The 17754-nt window shown below is 40.4% G+C and overlaps 1 protein-coding gene across 1 annotated transcript; it reads right to left on the bottom strand.

The window, feature by feature from the left end:
* Positions 1-7798: 7798 nt before the first annotated feature.
* LOC112778778 (protein FAR1-RELATED SEQUENCE 5-like) lies at positions 7799-9139 on the bottom strand. The gene has a single exon (XM_025823064.1). It carries the CDS (start codon positions 9137-9139, stop codon positions 7799-7801), a length of 1341 nt encoding a protein of 446 aa, XP_025678849.1.
* Between the last annotated feature and the right edge of the window lie 8615 nt (positions 9140-17754).

Raw genomic sequence — 17754 nt, 5'->3', positions numbered from 1 at the left:
TTGGGAGCCCCAAGCTTGTGAAGAACTCCATCAAGACTTGGCTCAATCCATGAAGAATCTTGGGGCACAATGGAGAACCAAGCATTGGTGGGAGTTCCAAGATGAATACAAGCACAAGCCACCTTGATGAGGAGCTCTCCATAAGTCCAACTTAAGGACAATAAACAAAAGTGCTAGGTGGGAGACAACCCACCATGGTAAAATCCTTTCATTTTCTCTTTTGTATATATTGGTAGAATTAGCTTAATTTCATGTTTTGTTTAGTTAGTTGAGTATGTTTGGTAGTTTAAGTATGTTAAATAAGGTTTTATGGTGTTTTGGTAGCTGTTTGGAGGTTTGAAATGCTTGGATTGGTGCAAAAACATAGAAAAAATTTTTGAAAAACAGAGCACCATCCACGCGTACGCGTACATGGCGCGTACGCGCACTTCCAGCATTTTCGACCATCCACGTGCGCGCGCCATGCGTGCGTACGCGTGGATTGAGAAGTTCCAACCTCCATACATTTTCCAGAGAGTTGTGCCTGCGCCGCGCCAACACTGTGCCCGAGGCACAAACCAACTCGCGCGTACGCGCACATGACGCGTACGCGTCACTCTCGAAATAAGCCATCCGTGCGCATGCGCCATGTACGCGTACGTGTCGCATCCATTGCACCACCATCCGCGCGCGCGCCATGTGCGCGTACGCGCGGATGTCCCTCCTTCACACATTTCTTTTCTTCTCCTCTTTCCATTTCTTTCCTTCTCCTTTCTTCTTCCCTTCTTCTACCCCTTATCCAACACTCCCAAACACCATTGATAACCATTTATTTTAGTTAGTTAATTAGTTAGTTAGTTAGTTAATTAGTTAGTTAGTTGGTTCATTAGTTAGTTTTAGTTAGTTTTCATTTCATTTTCTCTTTTTCATTGTAAGTGTTGGATTGTTATTCTTGTCTACCATTAATTGCTGCTGAGTTTTAAGAAGGGATGTTATCTTAACATCATTATGTTTATAATCATTGTTAGATTCTATTGTTGAGGTTACCTTTTGCCACTTGGTTTTGAGTTTTTCATGCTTACCTTTTAAGGATACCAAGTGATGAGAATTGCCTTCGAGCTCGTAGCTCTTCTTGAATTGCATGATTTGGCCACCATGTGATTTGAACCCTATTCTTTGATTAGGCAATCTCTTGACATTGGATGTTGAGCATTTATCTTAATGCATTGTGCTTCATGATCATATGCATCCATATGCTTTTAGCTTGAATGCTCTCATGCTTCTTTAATGCTTGTTTTACCTTACAAGTTTACTTAAAGCATCTCAAGCACACTAGGATGAGTGATGTACATGCTTCTTTTGTGACATAACTTTTTATGCTAATGTGTGTTCTAAAAGGCGCCTAATTTAGAACTCACATCCCTATTCTCCTAATGTCACACTAATTCACTCACTCAATTCTAGTGATTAATACCTCATTCCAACAATGTATGCTTCCTTGTTTTTGTGTTCTCTCATCTTATGGTGTTATATTTTTGTTTTTCATAAATAATGCACCACAAGCAAAATTGGAAGCAAGAGAAAGAACACACAGCAATCCGGAGAGTCGCCGTACCCCCTTGCTCATCTTTGGATGCACCGAGGACGGTGCAAACTTTTAAGTGTGGGGAGGTCGTCCGACCGTCGAGGATTTTAGGTGACAAGTTTCTAATCTCAATACTTTTGCATTTCATTTTTTTAGGTCTTTTAGGATTTTTGTTGCATTTTCTTATTTTTGCATATGTATACACAATAAGCTTAGTCAAAATAATGAAATTTTTCAAGATTTCTATCTATAGGGCACCAATTGATTTGAGTAAAAAAACTTTTCATAGAACTTGCTTGAATTATATATATATATATATATATTGTGGAACATGATTTTTGAGCTAAGAACACAAGCAAGTGAGATTTGAGCCTAATGGTGTGGTTACATCTCATAACCACTTATTCTTCCTTCTTGTGTGCATTATTCTCTTTCTATGATTGTAATCTTTGATTTGTTTGATTCTTTATGTCCATTATTTTGTGTATTCATGCATTTATGTGATTGAGGCCATTATTTCATTAGCTCACTTACCCAAATAGCCTTACCTCTTATCATCCATTGTTAGCCAATTTGAGCCTATGATTAACCCATTTGTTCTTAATTTAGCACATTACAAGCCTTAAAGCGAAAAATAATAAATGTCCTTTATTTGGATCTTTGATTAGCTTAGGCTAGTGTGTGTGAGTATTATTCAAGTGTGGGAACCTTGGGACATTGGGTGAATAAAAGGGTAGTTTTGTATTTTTGTTGTAAATATTGGGAATTGGGTACATGCTCATGTATTGATTAAATGTATAGACCTTATGCATTGGTACTCTTGTATATAGTTTGAAAGAAAAAAAATGAGAAAAACAAAAAAAAAATATATGAAAAGTATAGAAAAAAATGGAAAAAGAAAGAAAAAGAAAAAGAAAGAAATAATAAGGGGACAAAATGCCCCAAAGTGAAGCTCAATAAGATCAATGCATATGAGTTGTGAAATGAAAAGAAAATGCATGAGTATGTGAAAAAGTGAAGAATGGGTAGTTAGATTAGAACTTAATTGTATAGGATGTCATAGGTTAGGTGGGAAGTTTAAGCTTATCAAAGATTCAAATTTCAAGCTCACTTGACCAAATATGCATCCTACCTTGACCCTAGCCCCATTACAACCAATGAAAAGACCTCATGATACTTGTATGCATGCATGAAATAAATGTTGATTGTTAGAAGAAAAACAAATCTTGGAAAGCATGAAATAGAGGAGAATTGAGTGAATCAACCCTAAACACTTGAGCGAATAGAGTGCAAACACATCCGGTGAGGGTTTGATGCTCAATTACATGTTTTCACCTATGATCATCATTCTTCATGCAAGTTTGTAAAAATATTTAATAACTCAATTCAATTGTGGATTAGACTTGCTAGTCCTTAGCCCTTGTGCATATATGTTTCTTGGGAATTGATTTATTTTGACCAAGCACTTGCATTCATTTAGATAGTTGCATATAGGTAGATTGCATTTAGTTAGTTTCCATTGAATAAATGCCATACCCTTACTTCATTCTTGGTTTAAGAATGAGGACATGCTTGGTTTAAGTGTGGGGAGGTTGACAAACCCCATTTGTAGGGTTTATCTTGTATTGATTTTTGGGGATTTTATCACCTTTTACCCATACTTATTCAAGAAATAGCATGGTTTTGTATATTCTCCTTTAATTGTGCTTGAATGTGAAAACATGCTTTTTAGGACTCAAAATAGCTAAATTTAATTCACCTTGATTCTATTAGATGCCTTGATATGTTTGTTAAGTGATTTAAGGTTTAGGAGGCAAAGATTGGATCAAGGGAATGAAGAAAGAAAGCATGAAAAGTTGGAGAACTCATGAAGAAATGGAAGAACCGGAAAGCTGTCAAGCCGACCTCTTCGCACTTAAACGACCATAACTTGAGCTACAGAGGTCCAAATGATGCGGTTTCAGTTGCGTTGGAAAGCTAACATCCGGGGCTTCGAAACGATATAAGATTTGCCATAGTTGCATCGCGCATAGGGGCGCGCACGCGCACGGTACGCGGACGCGCCGATGGTGGCACATGACCCACTTAATGCAAACGTGGCCAGCGATTTTAGAAGCCTTGTGGGCCCAATCCAACTCATTTCTAATGCTATTTAAGCCAAGGATTGAAGGGGAATCAACATACTTTTCATACTTTAGAAGTTAGTTACCATTAGTTTAGTTTTAGCTTATTTTAGTAGTGAGAGTTAGTTTCTAGAGAGAGAAGCTCTCTCTTCTCTCTAGAATTAGGATTAGAATTAGGTTTAGTTTTTAGATCTAGGTTTTAATTTTTGCTTTCTTCCACTTCTATCTCTCAATTCTTTGTTGCTACATTCAATCTTCTTCTATTCCTTTGTTGTAATTTCCTTTATGTTGTTCTTATATTTTGTTGTAGATCTAGTATTGTTCCTTCTACATTCTTCCAATTCAATAAGAGGTAATTCATAATAAATGTGTCTTCTTTGCTTTTCTATTGTTGATCTCTTGTTTTTGTAGTTGTAGATTCCTTTAATTCTTGCATTTAATAATGTTTACTCCTCTTGCACTTTATGTGTTTGTTGAAATGTCTCTTTTAGTTTTAGTGTAGATTTTGTTCCTCTTGGCCTAGGTAGAGTAATTAGTGACACTTGAGTTATCTAATTCCTTTGTTGATTGATAATTGGAGAGATTGCTAATTGGTTTGGAGTGCACTAAAGCTAGTCTTTCCTTGGGAGTTGGCTAGGACTTGTGGCTCAAGTCAATTCATCCACTTGACTTTCCTTTAATTAGTAAGGGTTAACTAAGTGGTAGCAATGAACAATTCTCATCACAATTGAGAAGGATAACTAGGATAGGACTTCTAGTTCTCACACCTTTCCAAGAGCCTTTTATAGTTTTTAGCTTATTTTCATTGCCATTTACTTTTCATGCTTCTTATCCAAAATCCCAAAATAACTCATAACCAATAACAAGACACTTTATTGTAATTCCTAGGGAGAACGACCCGAGGTCCAATACTTCGGTTTATAAATTTTAGGGGTTTGTACTAGTGACAAACAACTTTTTGTATGAAAGGATTATTGCTTGGTTTAGAAACTATACTTGAAACGAGAATTCATTTGTGAAATTCTATACCATCAAAAATCCATTCGTCATGTACCGAACACGGCTTAACTTTATTTGGTCTTTCCGCAGTTCATACGTGCCGGTGTCAAGATAACCCGGAAGATGGGTTTTCCGTTGGAGGCGGCCCAGATAATAGCCTACATCTTCGGTGATTGTATGAACCCTGACAAGAAACTGTTTCTCCGCGATGATCGCTAATTGGATCGAGAGGCGTTTTCATCGCTCCTGCTTGGGAATGAACCATCAGCCTACATCCTAGAGCTGCTTCCGCTCAGGACCTCATGGACACAGTCGCAGTTGCAACGGTGTTTGGTCTGGTCCCTTCTGCTGATATTTTTGGTAACGTTTTCATACTATGTACATCCCGTTGCCGATTGTTTTTTCCGCTACAGTTACGACCGCTATATGATCGGACCATGTCACACGTGACAGGAATTTGCTCTGACCAAGGACATCAACGATGAGAACTTGATGGACTACTTTCATGGGACATGGCTATCATGACCGAACGACCTGAGATATGTAGGCATTGTTGCGGCGCATACCGCACGGAAAACCAAAAAATAGAAAAAAAATGACATAGAATTGTGGAAAACCAAGAAACCAATATGGTCTTTATTATTCCTGTTGCCGCTCATACCTGACCAGAAACGCTAACGCATAACTCTGTGCCAGATCTACGTTCAGATGAAGGACGTCCTCGAGGGCACGAAAGAGTCTCACTACTACCTGATGGCTATGGAGGTCTCCAGTCACCGGATGTGGATATTCGACAGCTTTCCAACACAGGAGACTATCATGGGAAGAAAGTCTGCGGTTAAGTCGGTGGTATGTAATTTCTACTTTTCCTTTCCCATAATGTATGACATTTTGTTGTGTTTCCGTCTCAACTTCGGAGGGCCTTTTTTTGTTTTTGTTTAATCCGAATTATTTTGAACTGGTGGGCCTGTTTGGTTTAGTCTGGATCACGTATAATCCAAAAAATGATAAAAAAAAAGGGACGATAAATAAAAAAAAAACCCCAAAAAATTCCGTATCCTCCCTACTCACATTGGTTTTTTTTATTGTCTCATCCTCTACGGGACATGCCACTAAACCCAAACATTCATTTTTTGGGAAGTAAACAGGGAACAATCCGAAAACTCAACATTAACTCTTCTCCCGTCTCATCTGCTGCCGTTTTGTAGGCCAGGGTTCTGGACAAGATCTTGACAACCATGTTCCCAGACATCGACGTCTTAGGAAGGAACCCGCCACTGTCTGAGTGGAATCTGAACTTCGTTCTGGGGGTCACCAACAAGAACAACTGGTACGAATTATATTAATTTCTCAACCATGTATATGTGTTCTCCGATTTTGATAGGTATTCACCAATTTCTGTTTCTGGCAGCGACCACGGAAAAAAAAAAGCAACAAGGACAAGCTGTGGATGATGTTGTGGCTTCAAATGGAGCAGATGTTCACAACCAACCCTGTCCCACAGAAGAAGGTATTCGACACAACTTTTCTCACGCTGTGTGCATTTAAAAAGATTTTCCATTGTGTAAAGATCTCTTAATCGACACATCCATGTATGCCTTTACTTTGTCATGCTGCAGAGCATCGATCAGCTGTCCAACAGGATACGGATTGACACTGCATTGGCTATTGTAAACGAGCACTTCAATGAGTTCCGTGATGAGATAAGGCAGCGGGCAGAGGTGGACTGGAATAGCCGGAGGGCAATGGCAGCCGTGCTGCCATGACCCTGTTCATAACGTGAGCTTCGTTTCGACCATGCTGGGCTTTTCATGCCCCTTTTTGTTGGCGACCAGGGTGGGCCATCACTTTGAAGTGGTACCAACACATCTCTGTAGACGACTCCACTTCGATGTTATAGCTACCCGACCCGCCATATTGTAAAACTTGTGTCATTAGGTTTAACTGATTGAATGTATTTTGTTGCATGCATATCCACCGTTGCATGTCAGGAACCACCGCTTTTTTGGTTAAATACTTTGTTGCCGTGCGTTGGATGTTAAATTAGCGTAGATTAAATTTATCTTCTGTTCCGTATGTGTTTCAATGGAGTCTGCAATATAATACACTGCCTTTATTATCATTTCCTAAACAAAGCCTCTTATTATTATATGTTTTTTTTTCCACTTCCTGATGGATAGTGCCATATTCTTAGTACCAGGAAAGCATAAACACTCGATGCAGTTTTGAGGTTATAGGCAATTTTTTTTTTCGAAACCCGGACAGCCGAAAGCCCTGCGCAATGACCACTTTCATTTGGCAACAATGTCTCGTTATAGTTCCTTGCGCCAAACCCGCTAACCACATGACTCGGTTTACATTAACTAGCCCTTTTTAATTTAATTAATCAAACACAAACGCAACTATTGTCACAACACAGAACAACACATTGAGGACACACATCCTCACAAGCTGCACTGAATACTACATTCGTCCCTGAACGCAACCAATATGACTAGAAGTATAAAATTTTTAACTCGCATAACCTACGCTATGCATACGCCCTTCCGGATGTCACGCCAACAAGTACAGCGCGTAGTAGCCAGCCATACTCAATCCATCTCGATGCGTAACTGCCAACAAGAACAGTTCAGCCAGCTCACTCAAATTTGTAGTACTCCTCACCCCCCTCTCCTGCCTCCATGCTTTTATAAGCCGCGCCAGCCTCAAAACTGTCGAAGTTCTCCCCCATACTCGATTGTTGACACTTGCGAGAATTGTGTCTGCCCTTTTTACACAGTCAACACCTCTGAACCCGGCAAAACTTTTCCCGGGAGGTGACAACTCTTCGACCGCATCCTTTGTACCTTGCCCGCAACGGGTCCCGAATAGACACCCTGCTGGCCTCCTCAGCAACACCCAACCTTTGGTGATGTTTGTCCCGCAGAGATTGGCGCTCCTTTGCCAACCTTGTTTTCACGTCCACGTAGTCCTCGAAAAACCGACAAGACAAGCTCACCAGCTCCCTGCAATCATCCAGCATCGCCGCGTGCATGCTCATGTATGCCGCATCTGGGATCTCCCCAACACAAGTTCCGTCGCAGGGTGCACGCGGCTGCTTTGCCCTCTTTGTCTACCGGTCAAGTATTACGCCTTTGGGGATAGCTGTCATGTTCAGATAAACCAAAACCCCAACCATGTGGATACAAGGAAGCCCAAAGGACTCCATCCGCTGACAAGAAGAGCTAAATTCGTCGTCTTCCTCGGCCCACGACACGGCCCATGATCTCTGCTTGCAGTACATTGCAACCTCGAACAAAACACAAGCGCTCATCCTCTTGGTGGACACAACTCTAACGTTGCTGGCTAGCATCAGCACCTCCCGAAACAGTTCGAAAACCTCTCTTGTATAAACCGTTGCAGCGAACTGCTCAATGGCCTCGAGTTTCGTCTTTACAACAGGCTCGCCATATGCAGACTTGTAGTCTGCCACTAGTTCTCTCCTCCTCATGAACTCCAAATAGTGTTGGAAGTGCTCCAAAAACTCCCTCAGATTGTACCCATTGTGTATAAATTTTCCAAGCTGCATATTCAAAGCCTCGCACCTGGATGTCGTCTTCAGTCCTGCGAAGAATTTCCCCCGGATATGGGCATTGGACCAGGAATGCTTCTTGGCATACATCTCCACTATCCATGGATGATCCTCGAACCCGTGGTCCGCCACACTCTCCGTCCATATTCTCTCAAATTCGTCGACCTCTAGATCTCCCATGAGGCACAGATGGAATTTCCTAAGAAAACCATGCCGTCCGACTCTAGCAGTGGCGTTCCTTAACAAATGCCAAATACACAACCTGTGATGTGCACCGGGAAAAACTGTGCTAACCACACTCTTCATGGCGAGGTCACCGTCCGTGATGACAGACTTTGACTGTTTTCCCTTCATTGCCTTAAGAAATAACCGCAGCAACCACACATAGCTTGCTTCGCTCTCGTTGCTCAATATGGCGCAGCCGAACACAACCGTCCTCATGTGATGGTCCACCCCTGAGAATATTACCAAAGGGCACTTGTATTTGTTACGACCGTAAGTTGCATCAAAACCCAGGACATCACCGAACACGTTGTAGTCATAATGACTTGTACCATTGCACCAGAAGAGATTTTCCAGCCTCTTGTCAACATCCACCGAGTACTTCCAGAACATCCCAGAATCAGTCATCCTTAAAGTTCCCAAGAACTTCAACGCGGACTCCGCATTTGTCACGCCAGCCCACCTTTGCTTCTCTATCGCGTTATATATGTCCTTTATCTCGAACCCAACAGTCTCGAATCTTCCTGACTGATTGGCAAACGCGCGGAAAATTGTTGGCACCCGCAACCCAGATTTTCTCATGGAATTGATTTGGTGCAAATCCCCTTCCTTGACTGCTCTGTGTGACCGCGACAGACCCCTAACCCTCGCATCCAGCATGGGATGATTATGGTTGTCTCAAAATTGTTCAACAAACCATCGCCCGCTGGCATCATCAACGTGGGCCTTAATCCGGGCTTCACACCCGCACCGCGTGATCGGTCGAGGATCCTTCTTCCTGTCTTCCCGCTGCATGTGTTTTCTGTCTCGCTCTCCTTCCCTCGAGCATACGAATATCTGCCAAATTATTTTGCCATCTGCCCCCTGCTTTATTCTGCGTCCCACCTTGGACCTCCTGACCGAGAATCCCTTGATGCGACCGTATTCGTTGTAGTAGTTATAAGCTGCCTGTAGGCTTGTGAACTCCGTCGTAAGGACGTCCTTGGCTGTGAGGGAAGAAAATTCAATTGCGCTAAAGGATCATATCCCTTCAACAATCCTCACTCCTACTTCTGCATCTATGTCTGCATCTGCGGCGGACGAATCCATCACTTTTGCTTCCTCTACCGGCACGGTTTCGCCGCTCATTCCATCATCAGCATCCTGCAACGAACAACATGTGGCATGTGTTACAACAGGCGGTAGGCCACATCAACATAAACCAGTCAAATAAAACTCATAACATGAGCAACAAACACACCTGCGACGCATGGACTCGGTCAAAATTAGATGAAAAGTCGTAGCTAGGCTCCACAAACCCATTCGGCTGTCATAGTTCTAAAAAACGCAGTGAGCAAACAGAACATCGGCATTATCAACCATAACTACGAACACGCAGCTATAATCCCAGACATCCTAAAATAACCCAACTAAAACTCATTCAACCGTAAGGACCAACCCTGATTTTCGGTACACAAATTAAAAACTAATAAATCAAATTCGGCTATGTGCCATAATAAATGGCAACCTCGAACAATCAAACGATTAAAACTGTTGGGGAAACCGGTGAGTCACGGGCCCCGCAATTGAAATCAATTTTGGTGCAAACCCCCTCCCGGGGCATTATCGGACGGTAAAAACCTCATTGACACCGACAAAGCGTACCTGTGAATCTCGTTGCCCTGTCTGGTCCATTTCCTTCCCTTATTGTGAACCTCGAGACAGCCAGATCTCGATCTATGCTTCCGCGCCGTTCAATCCCGCGTTCTCCTCCGCCGTCTCCGTGCAGGTCGACCAAACGAACCTTCACACTGACCCCAACACAGCTTTCACCTACCTATTAATGGAGTTTGGGGCTTTGATTTATTACTGGATTCTCGTCTCCTCCCCCTCTTTTTCGTTGTTTTTGAATTTCGTCCCCAACTGCTACTTTTGCTTATTTGTGAACCGACCCCAATCTTTTACGAAAATTGACTTCATTATCTGGTCCACCAAGGTCTTGAATATACTTTTCCCACTGAAGAAACGTCCTTGTATGTGATAAGCTTAGTTACTAGAACTTCACTTCGTACTTTCTTTAGATATTGGAGATTGTCTGTGGCAAGGATAGTGATAAACCCCTATTTTATGATGTACTTTGTGGTCAATTGAGTGTTTTTATCAATTCTTCACCCATTTATTCATGTAAATTGCATGGTTTTACAATTCCTTCCTTATTTTATAATATATGTGAAAACATGTTTCCGATGCTTTAAAAATATTAAATTTAATTATGCTTTATTACCATTCGATGTCGTGATCTGTGTGTTAAGTATTTTCAGGCTTCATAGGGCAGGGATGGCTTAGAGGACAGAAAGGAAACATACAAAAATGGAAGGAAAGCACAAAAATGAAGTTTTGAAGAAAAGGCAGCGACGCGTATGCGTGAACAACGCGGACGCGTGCCTAGCGCAAAATGGCAGCAACGCGTACGCGTACGCATGACAAGGAAAAACTCCAAATGACGCAAACGCGTGATCCACGCGCACGCGTGACAGACGCCACGTGCAGAAATTGCAGAAAACGCTCCCAGCGATTTCTGGACCCCTTTTTGGCCCAAATCCAAGCCCAGAAACACAGAATATAAGCAAGAGAATGGGGGAATCAATAAGGAGAATGGATACAAAAATTGATGCAATATTCATTATTCATAATTTTAGGTTTAGATGTAGCTTTTAGAGAGAGAGGCTCTCTCCTCTCGCTTAGGATTTAGGATTAGGATTAGGATTTGGGATTTCTATTATGATTAGGCTACTTCTCTTCAATCACAGGTTCAATGTTCCTTTAATTTATTTTCTACTTTTATTTATTCCAATGCTTTTACTTGTTAATGTTCCTAAATTGGCTTATGAACTCCATGTTAGAATTGATTTCTTTATTTAATGTAATTTGAGGTATTTCAGATTTATGATTGTTTTATTCTATTTATGATGCTTTCAATTTAATTTAAGATTTATTCCCTTGTTGCTATGGTAAAGTAATTGGTAACACTTGAGTTATCAAACTCAGCAGTTGATTGAAAATTGGGAGTTGCTGATTGATTTGGATCGCTCTAAAGCTAGTCTTTCCACAGGAGTTGACTAGGACTTGAGGATCAAATTAATTAGTCCACTTGCCTTTCCTTTATTTAGTAAGAGTTAACTAAGTGGGAGCAAAATCTAATTCTCATCACACCTGATAAGGATAACTAGGATAGGATTTCCAGTTCTCATACCTTGCCAAGAGATTTTTTAATTATTAATTTATTTTTCTTGTCATTTAAATTACTTCTTCCTTATTTTAAAAACCCAAAAATTATATCTTTTTCCATAACCAATAATAAATCATACTTCCCTGCAATTCCTTGAGAAGACGACCCGAGGTTTAAATACTTCGGTTATAAATTTTATTGGGTTTTGTTACTTGTGACAATCAAACTTTTGCACGAAAGGATTCTCTGCTGGTTTAGAAACTATACTTACAATGCGATTATATTTTTATAAAATTCTTTACGGGCAGAAGTCAGTTCGTTCAAAAATGGCGCCGCTGCCGGGGAATTGCAAACGTGTGCCTTATTATTGGTTATTGTAAATATTTTATTTTGCTTGTTTATTTGCTTTTATTTTTGTTTTAAATTTTTTTATTAGTTACTATGAGTTCTCACCCCGTCGCTTTGAGTTTGGTTCAAATATTGTTGAAAAGAATGGAAGGTATAACAGGAACATGCATCAAGGTCAAACCAATCACAGATGGAAGGAGCCACGAGGATCTGATCAACCCTTTCGGCAACAACACCTTCCAAGATACCATGGACAACGACCATTATATAATGCATGCCAGGACAATAGTTACGGTGGACCTTCTCGTGACAACCAACACCCACCAAATTACTATGGTCAAAAACCATTCCGAGGTGCATACCAAGATAATATATATGGTGGACATCCGTGTAGTTACCAACAAGTCCCATCATACGCCTATAACTCACCTCCTCAATATAGCTATGAACCACCACACTCACAAGCCACCTATCACCATTCACCTCCATATGACCCTAACTCTTATCCACCCCAATTCCAATCCAATTACTCCCAAAAATCACCACTTTCCTATGCACCATGTCCATATCCATCTACCCAAGAATCACGGGAGCGTTTCTAGGAAACAGTGGAAAAATTTCATGCAACCCTTCACCAACTGGAGCAAGCGATCAATCGATTACCTTCTAGACGTTCGGACACTCAACCCCCATGGTTTCTTGTGGACAATCTAATGAAGAACGTAGCATGAAGGAGATACTAGAAACTCCGATGGACAGTAAGGAGCATGACTTTGTACTGGAAGAAGTGGAGGAAGCCAAAATTATTGAAGAAGAAGAATTGGTTGAAGACTTAGGAGATGCTGAACCTCCATGGAAATCCAGAATTGTGGAGAGTTCCGTCAAGAAATTTGCAATTGATGCTAAGGAGGATAGTGCACAACTCCCAAAGTAGGTATCTTATGAAGAACTAGACGGAACAACTCAAGAAGCGAGTTTCTTTGATAATGATAATCACGAGTCAAGTTCTTCTAGTAATGAACTTGCATCCGCAAGTGAATTCTTTGAAATTGAAGAATCTTCCCCAAGTGAATACGAAGATGATGCGGAGGTAGACTTTTCTCAACCTCCAAATTATGACTTGAATGATGAGGAAGATATCGAAGACTTTGATCAAGACGTGGTTGCAGTTGAGGAAGTTTGCAAAGAAGTGGAGGAATTCATAGAAGAATACAAGAGAGTAGAGCTTGCAAAACCACTGGAAACACCTATTCCAAGGCCATTACCACCCAATACTAATTTCAAGTGGGTAAAATCCTTAGCCCTTATCTTTACTTTTCCACTTGAATTTGGTTTGCTTGAAACAGATGGCCAGCTTAGAGCTCTTTGCGGCTTTAAGAGTAAAAGAGAAATGGCTCGTACTCAGAGCTGGTATGCAAGATTCGATGAGGTTCCACGCTTCAATTTGAAGTGCAAGGATTGGTATCAAGTTCGATTGAATGGGTCTCGGAAGATGTTTGGTCATCTTAGTGAGAATACAAATTCCATACCGCCCGGCTGGATAAATGTAAATCGAAACAAAGGCGGATACAAAAACAAGGTTTGGGATCCTGGGATTCATTCGAACAATCAACACCCGTGGAGCCTGAAAACCTGCTTGGATTTGCTCAAAGGCTTTACATGCCTAGTTTGGGACCCCGGAGGATATTGGAACTGCAAAAGTTGGTGGAAATTTCTGGATGAGTTCAAACACAAGCTGCCATGACAAGAAGCTCACCACAATGTCCAACTTAAGGACTTTAACTAAAAGTGCTAGGTGGGAGACAACCCACCATGGTATGATCGTTCCTTTTTCAATTTTAATTTTATTTCATTTTGTTTATTTCTCGTTTTATTTTATTTAATTTTATTGAACCTGGAATTATTCATGACATCCATATCAGCATTGCATTTTGCATCCTGCACAAAAAAAAAGCACCCCACGCGTGTGCATGGGCCACACATGGGCGTCGATTGCAAATCGACGTAACAATCCAACGCCTAGAAAGTTGGGCTGGAATCGTGTGGCTGGTATGCATTAGGCACAAATTGGGCCACGCGAACGCGTCAACGACGCGATCGCATCACTTTCACTTCACACACACCACGCGAAAGCGTCGGCGACGCGTACGCATCGCGTGAATATTCTTGCCCCCTAAATGGAAATAGAGAGTTGCACCAAAACGACGCTGGAATTGTGCGTTTAGCACAATTCTGAGCGACACGTACGCGTGCCCCATGCGTACGCATCACTTTCATTATCCATCACCCATGCGATTACATCAATGACGCATTCTCGTCATCTCCTTTCCGCCCTAACCACGCGTTCGCGTGACCCACGCGTCCGCATGAATTTGAATCCACTTACCCCCTTCGACGCGGAACCCTACCTCTTTCACGTCCCAAAACCCCCTTCCCCTCTGCACTCTCCCTCTTCCCTTCTGCCACCACCAACCAGCCACCACCACCCCCAACCCACCTCGCCGAGCCCGCACCACCGCGCCGCCCTCGCAGAACCCCACTCCTCCCTTCTCTTCTTCTTCCCTCTTTCTCCCCTTCCACCCTTCTCCCTCCACGACCCGCCGCCCTCGCAGAAGCCGAATCACCACCACGCCGCCCCACCCTGAACCACCGGCCACCACGCCCCCAACCCTCCCCTCCTTGCCCCTTCTTCTCCTTCCCTCCTCCATAACCCTCTTTCATCCTCAACCACCAAACCGCCACCCTACCTCCACCGAACCGCCGCCGTGCCGTCTCCCAGTGCCGCCGCATTGCCAGCCACCACTACCACACCACCACCATCTCTCTAAGCCCAATTTCTGTTCCTCTGCCTACCAGGTTACACCGAACAACGATTCCTCTTTCAGTTAGTTAGTTGCATTTTTTTTCAAAATTAGGATAGTTAGAGATGCATGATCGTAGTGGATTTTAGGTGGTTAGGTAGCTAGGATGTGGTTAGTGGATTTAGGCCTGATAATTGCGCCGTTCTTATTAATTGTTTTATCTGTTTCGCAATTTTGAATTTGTTGTGATGATAATGCTGTTCATATACTATTCTTTAATGCAGATTGAGTCTGTTTATTCTGAATTCTTTTGAATTACTATTGTTACTCTTTTCTGCACTATCTTATTATCATATGAACTGTTTCTACTGCTGTTTATTACCCGGGAATGTCCAATTTTTAGACGAAAAGCTGCCCAATTTTTTTCAGCAAATTGTTTCAATTAACTACCATTCATGAATTAGTTTTGAAAATTTCAAATTTTGCACTAAATGGTTTTAACCAAGGCAATTCATGAATGCACGGGCTAGCTTTCTTATTCTTTCTTATTCCCTTATTCATTAAATAACATTATTGATTATTCTACTTTAATTTTGCAATTCTTTTCTATGATTAATCATCAATAATCTGCAATATTTACTTGAATTTGAGTTACTTGTTATTCAAGTTTGTGCAATTTTAGTTAATTGGGAACCAAAACACCATGCCACGTACTTTAACTTCATTTTTAACTCTTAACTACTTTAACTTTCTAACTTTTCTATTAGCTTTCAACTAACCACTTTAAAACTACTTCAAGGCATGATTACTGTTTCTCCTGATTAACAAGAATTCTACATATCATAGACTTTGGATTGTGATTTTTACTCTCAGACTATTAACTTACATACAATCCAAAATTTTACATCTATTTAACTCAATTCATCTTTTTCGTTGTTTTTGAATTTCGTCCCCAACCGCTACTTTTGCTTATTTGTGAACCGACCCTAATCTTTTACAAAAATTGACTTCATTACCTAGTCCACCAAGGTCTTGAATATACTTTTCCCACTGAAGAAACGTCCTTGTATGTGATAAGCTTAGTTACTAGAACTTCACTTCGTACTTTCTTTAGATATTGGAGATTGTCTGTGGCAAGGATGGTGATAAACCCCTATTTTATGATGTACTTTGTGGTCAATTGAGTGTTTTTATCAATTCTTCATCCACTTATTCATGTAAATTGCATGGTTTTACAATTCCTTCCTTATTTTATAATATATGTGAAAACATGTTTCCGATACTTTAAAAATATTAAATTTAATTATGCTTTATTACCATTCGATGCCGTGATCTGTGTGTTAAGTATTTTCAGGCTTCATAGGGCAGGAATGGCTTAGAGGACATAAAAGAAACATACAAAAATGGAAGAAAAGCACAAAAATGGAGTTTTGAAGAAAAGGCAGCGATGCGTACGCGTGACAAGGAAAAACTCCAAATGACGCGAACGCGTGATCCACGCGCACGCGTGACATACGCTACGTGCAGAAATTGCAGAAAATGCTCCAGCGATTTTTGGACCCCTTTTTGGCCCAAATCCAAGCCCAAAAACACAGAATATAAGCCAGAGAATGGAGGAATTAATAAGGAGAATGGATACAACAATTGATGCAACATTCATTATTCATAATTTTAGGTTTAGATGTAGCTTTTAGAGAGAGATGCTCTCTCCTCTCTCTTAGGATTTAGGATTAGGATTAGGATTAGGATTTGGGATTTCTATTATGACTAGGCTACTTCTCTTCAATCACAGGTTCAATGTTCCTTTAATTTATTTTCTACTTTTATTTATTCCAATGCTTTTACTTGTTAATGTTCCTAAATTGGCTTATGAACTCCATGTTAGAATTGATTTCTTTATTTAATGCAATTTGAGGTATTTCAGATTTATGATTGTTTTATTCTATTTATGATGCTTTCAATTTAATTTAAGATTTATTCCCTTGTTGCTTTGGTAAAGTAATTGGTAACACTTGAGTTATCAAACTCAGCAGTTGATTGAAAATTGGGAGTTTCTGATTGATTTGGATCGCTCTAAAACTAGTCTTTCCACAGGAGTTGACTAGGACTTGAGGATCAAATTAATTAGTCCACTTGACTTTCTTTTATTTAGTAAGGGTTAACTAAGTGGGAGCAAAATCCAATTCTCATCACACCTGATAAGGATAACTATGATAGGATTTCCAGTTCTCATACCTTGCCAAGAGATTTTCTAATTATTAATTTATTTTTCTTGTCATTTAAATTACTTGTTCCTTATTTTAAAAACCCAAAAATTATATCTTTTTCCATAACCAATAATAAATCATACTTCCCTGCAATTCCTTGAGAAGACGACCCGAGGTTTAAATACTTCGGTTATAAATTTTATTGGATTTTGTTACTTGTGACAACCAAACTTTTGCACGAAAGAATTCTCTGCTGGTTTAAAAATTATGCTTACCACGCGATTATATTTTTATAAAATTCTTTACCGGTAGAAGTAAGTTCGTTCAGATAGTATGGTAAATGAAATGAAAGAAACTAACAAAGCTGATATCAAGAATAGTTGAGAAGTTATTTGCTGAGTTAAGGTAGTTAGTTATTGTTAGTTAGTGCAGTTTCTTATTTTGGTATGAGGATTGAGGAGGCTGCTAAGTGTATAATAGGAGCATTATATACCAATGCCAAAGTGATTCTAATTCAGTTCTATTCCGCATTATTTTCTGTTTTCTTTTCTTCTTTGTATTCGTCTTTTTGCTAACTAAGCATTCCCTCGAGAACTTTGTCAGTCTATTCTTTTCTTTTCTTATCCGCCTTATTTTATGAAAAGTGTATGTGAAAAATCGATTTTTTTTTGTGCGACAGTATATCTTTTCATAATTGGATATTTTTTTTAT

This window comes from Arachis hypogaea, chromosome 19 (assembly GCF_003086295.3).
Source record: "Arachis hypogaea cultivar Tifrunner chromosome 19, arahy.Tifrunner.gnm2.J5K5, whole genome shotgun sequence".
Taxonomy (NCBI): Eukaryota; Viridiplantae; Streptophyta; class Magnoliopsida; order Fabales; family Fabaceae; genus Arachis; species Arachis hypogaea.
The sequence above is the reverse complement of the archived record's forward strand: the minus strand, read 5'-3'. Positions and strand labels throughout refer to the sequence as shown.

Bases quoted from the DNA above. Each gene is read 5' to 3' on its own strand.
- LOC112778778 (XM_025823064.1), bottom strand. From the start codon at position 9,139: ATGCTGGATGCGAGGGTTAGGGGTCTGTCGCGGTCACACAGAGCAGTC.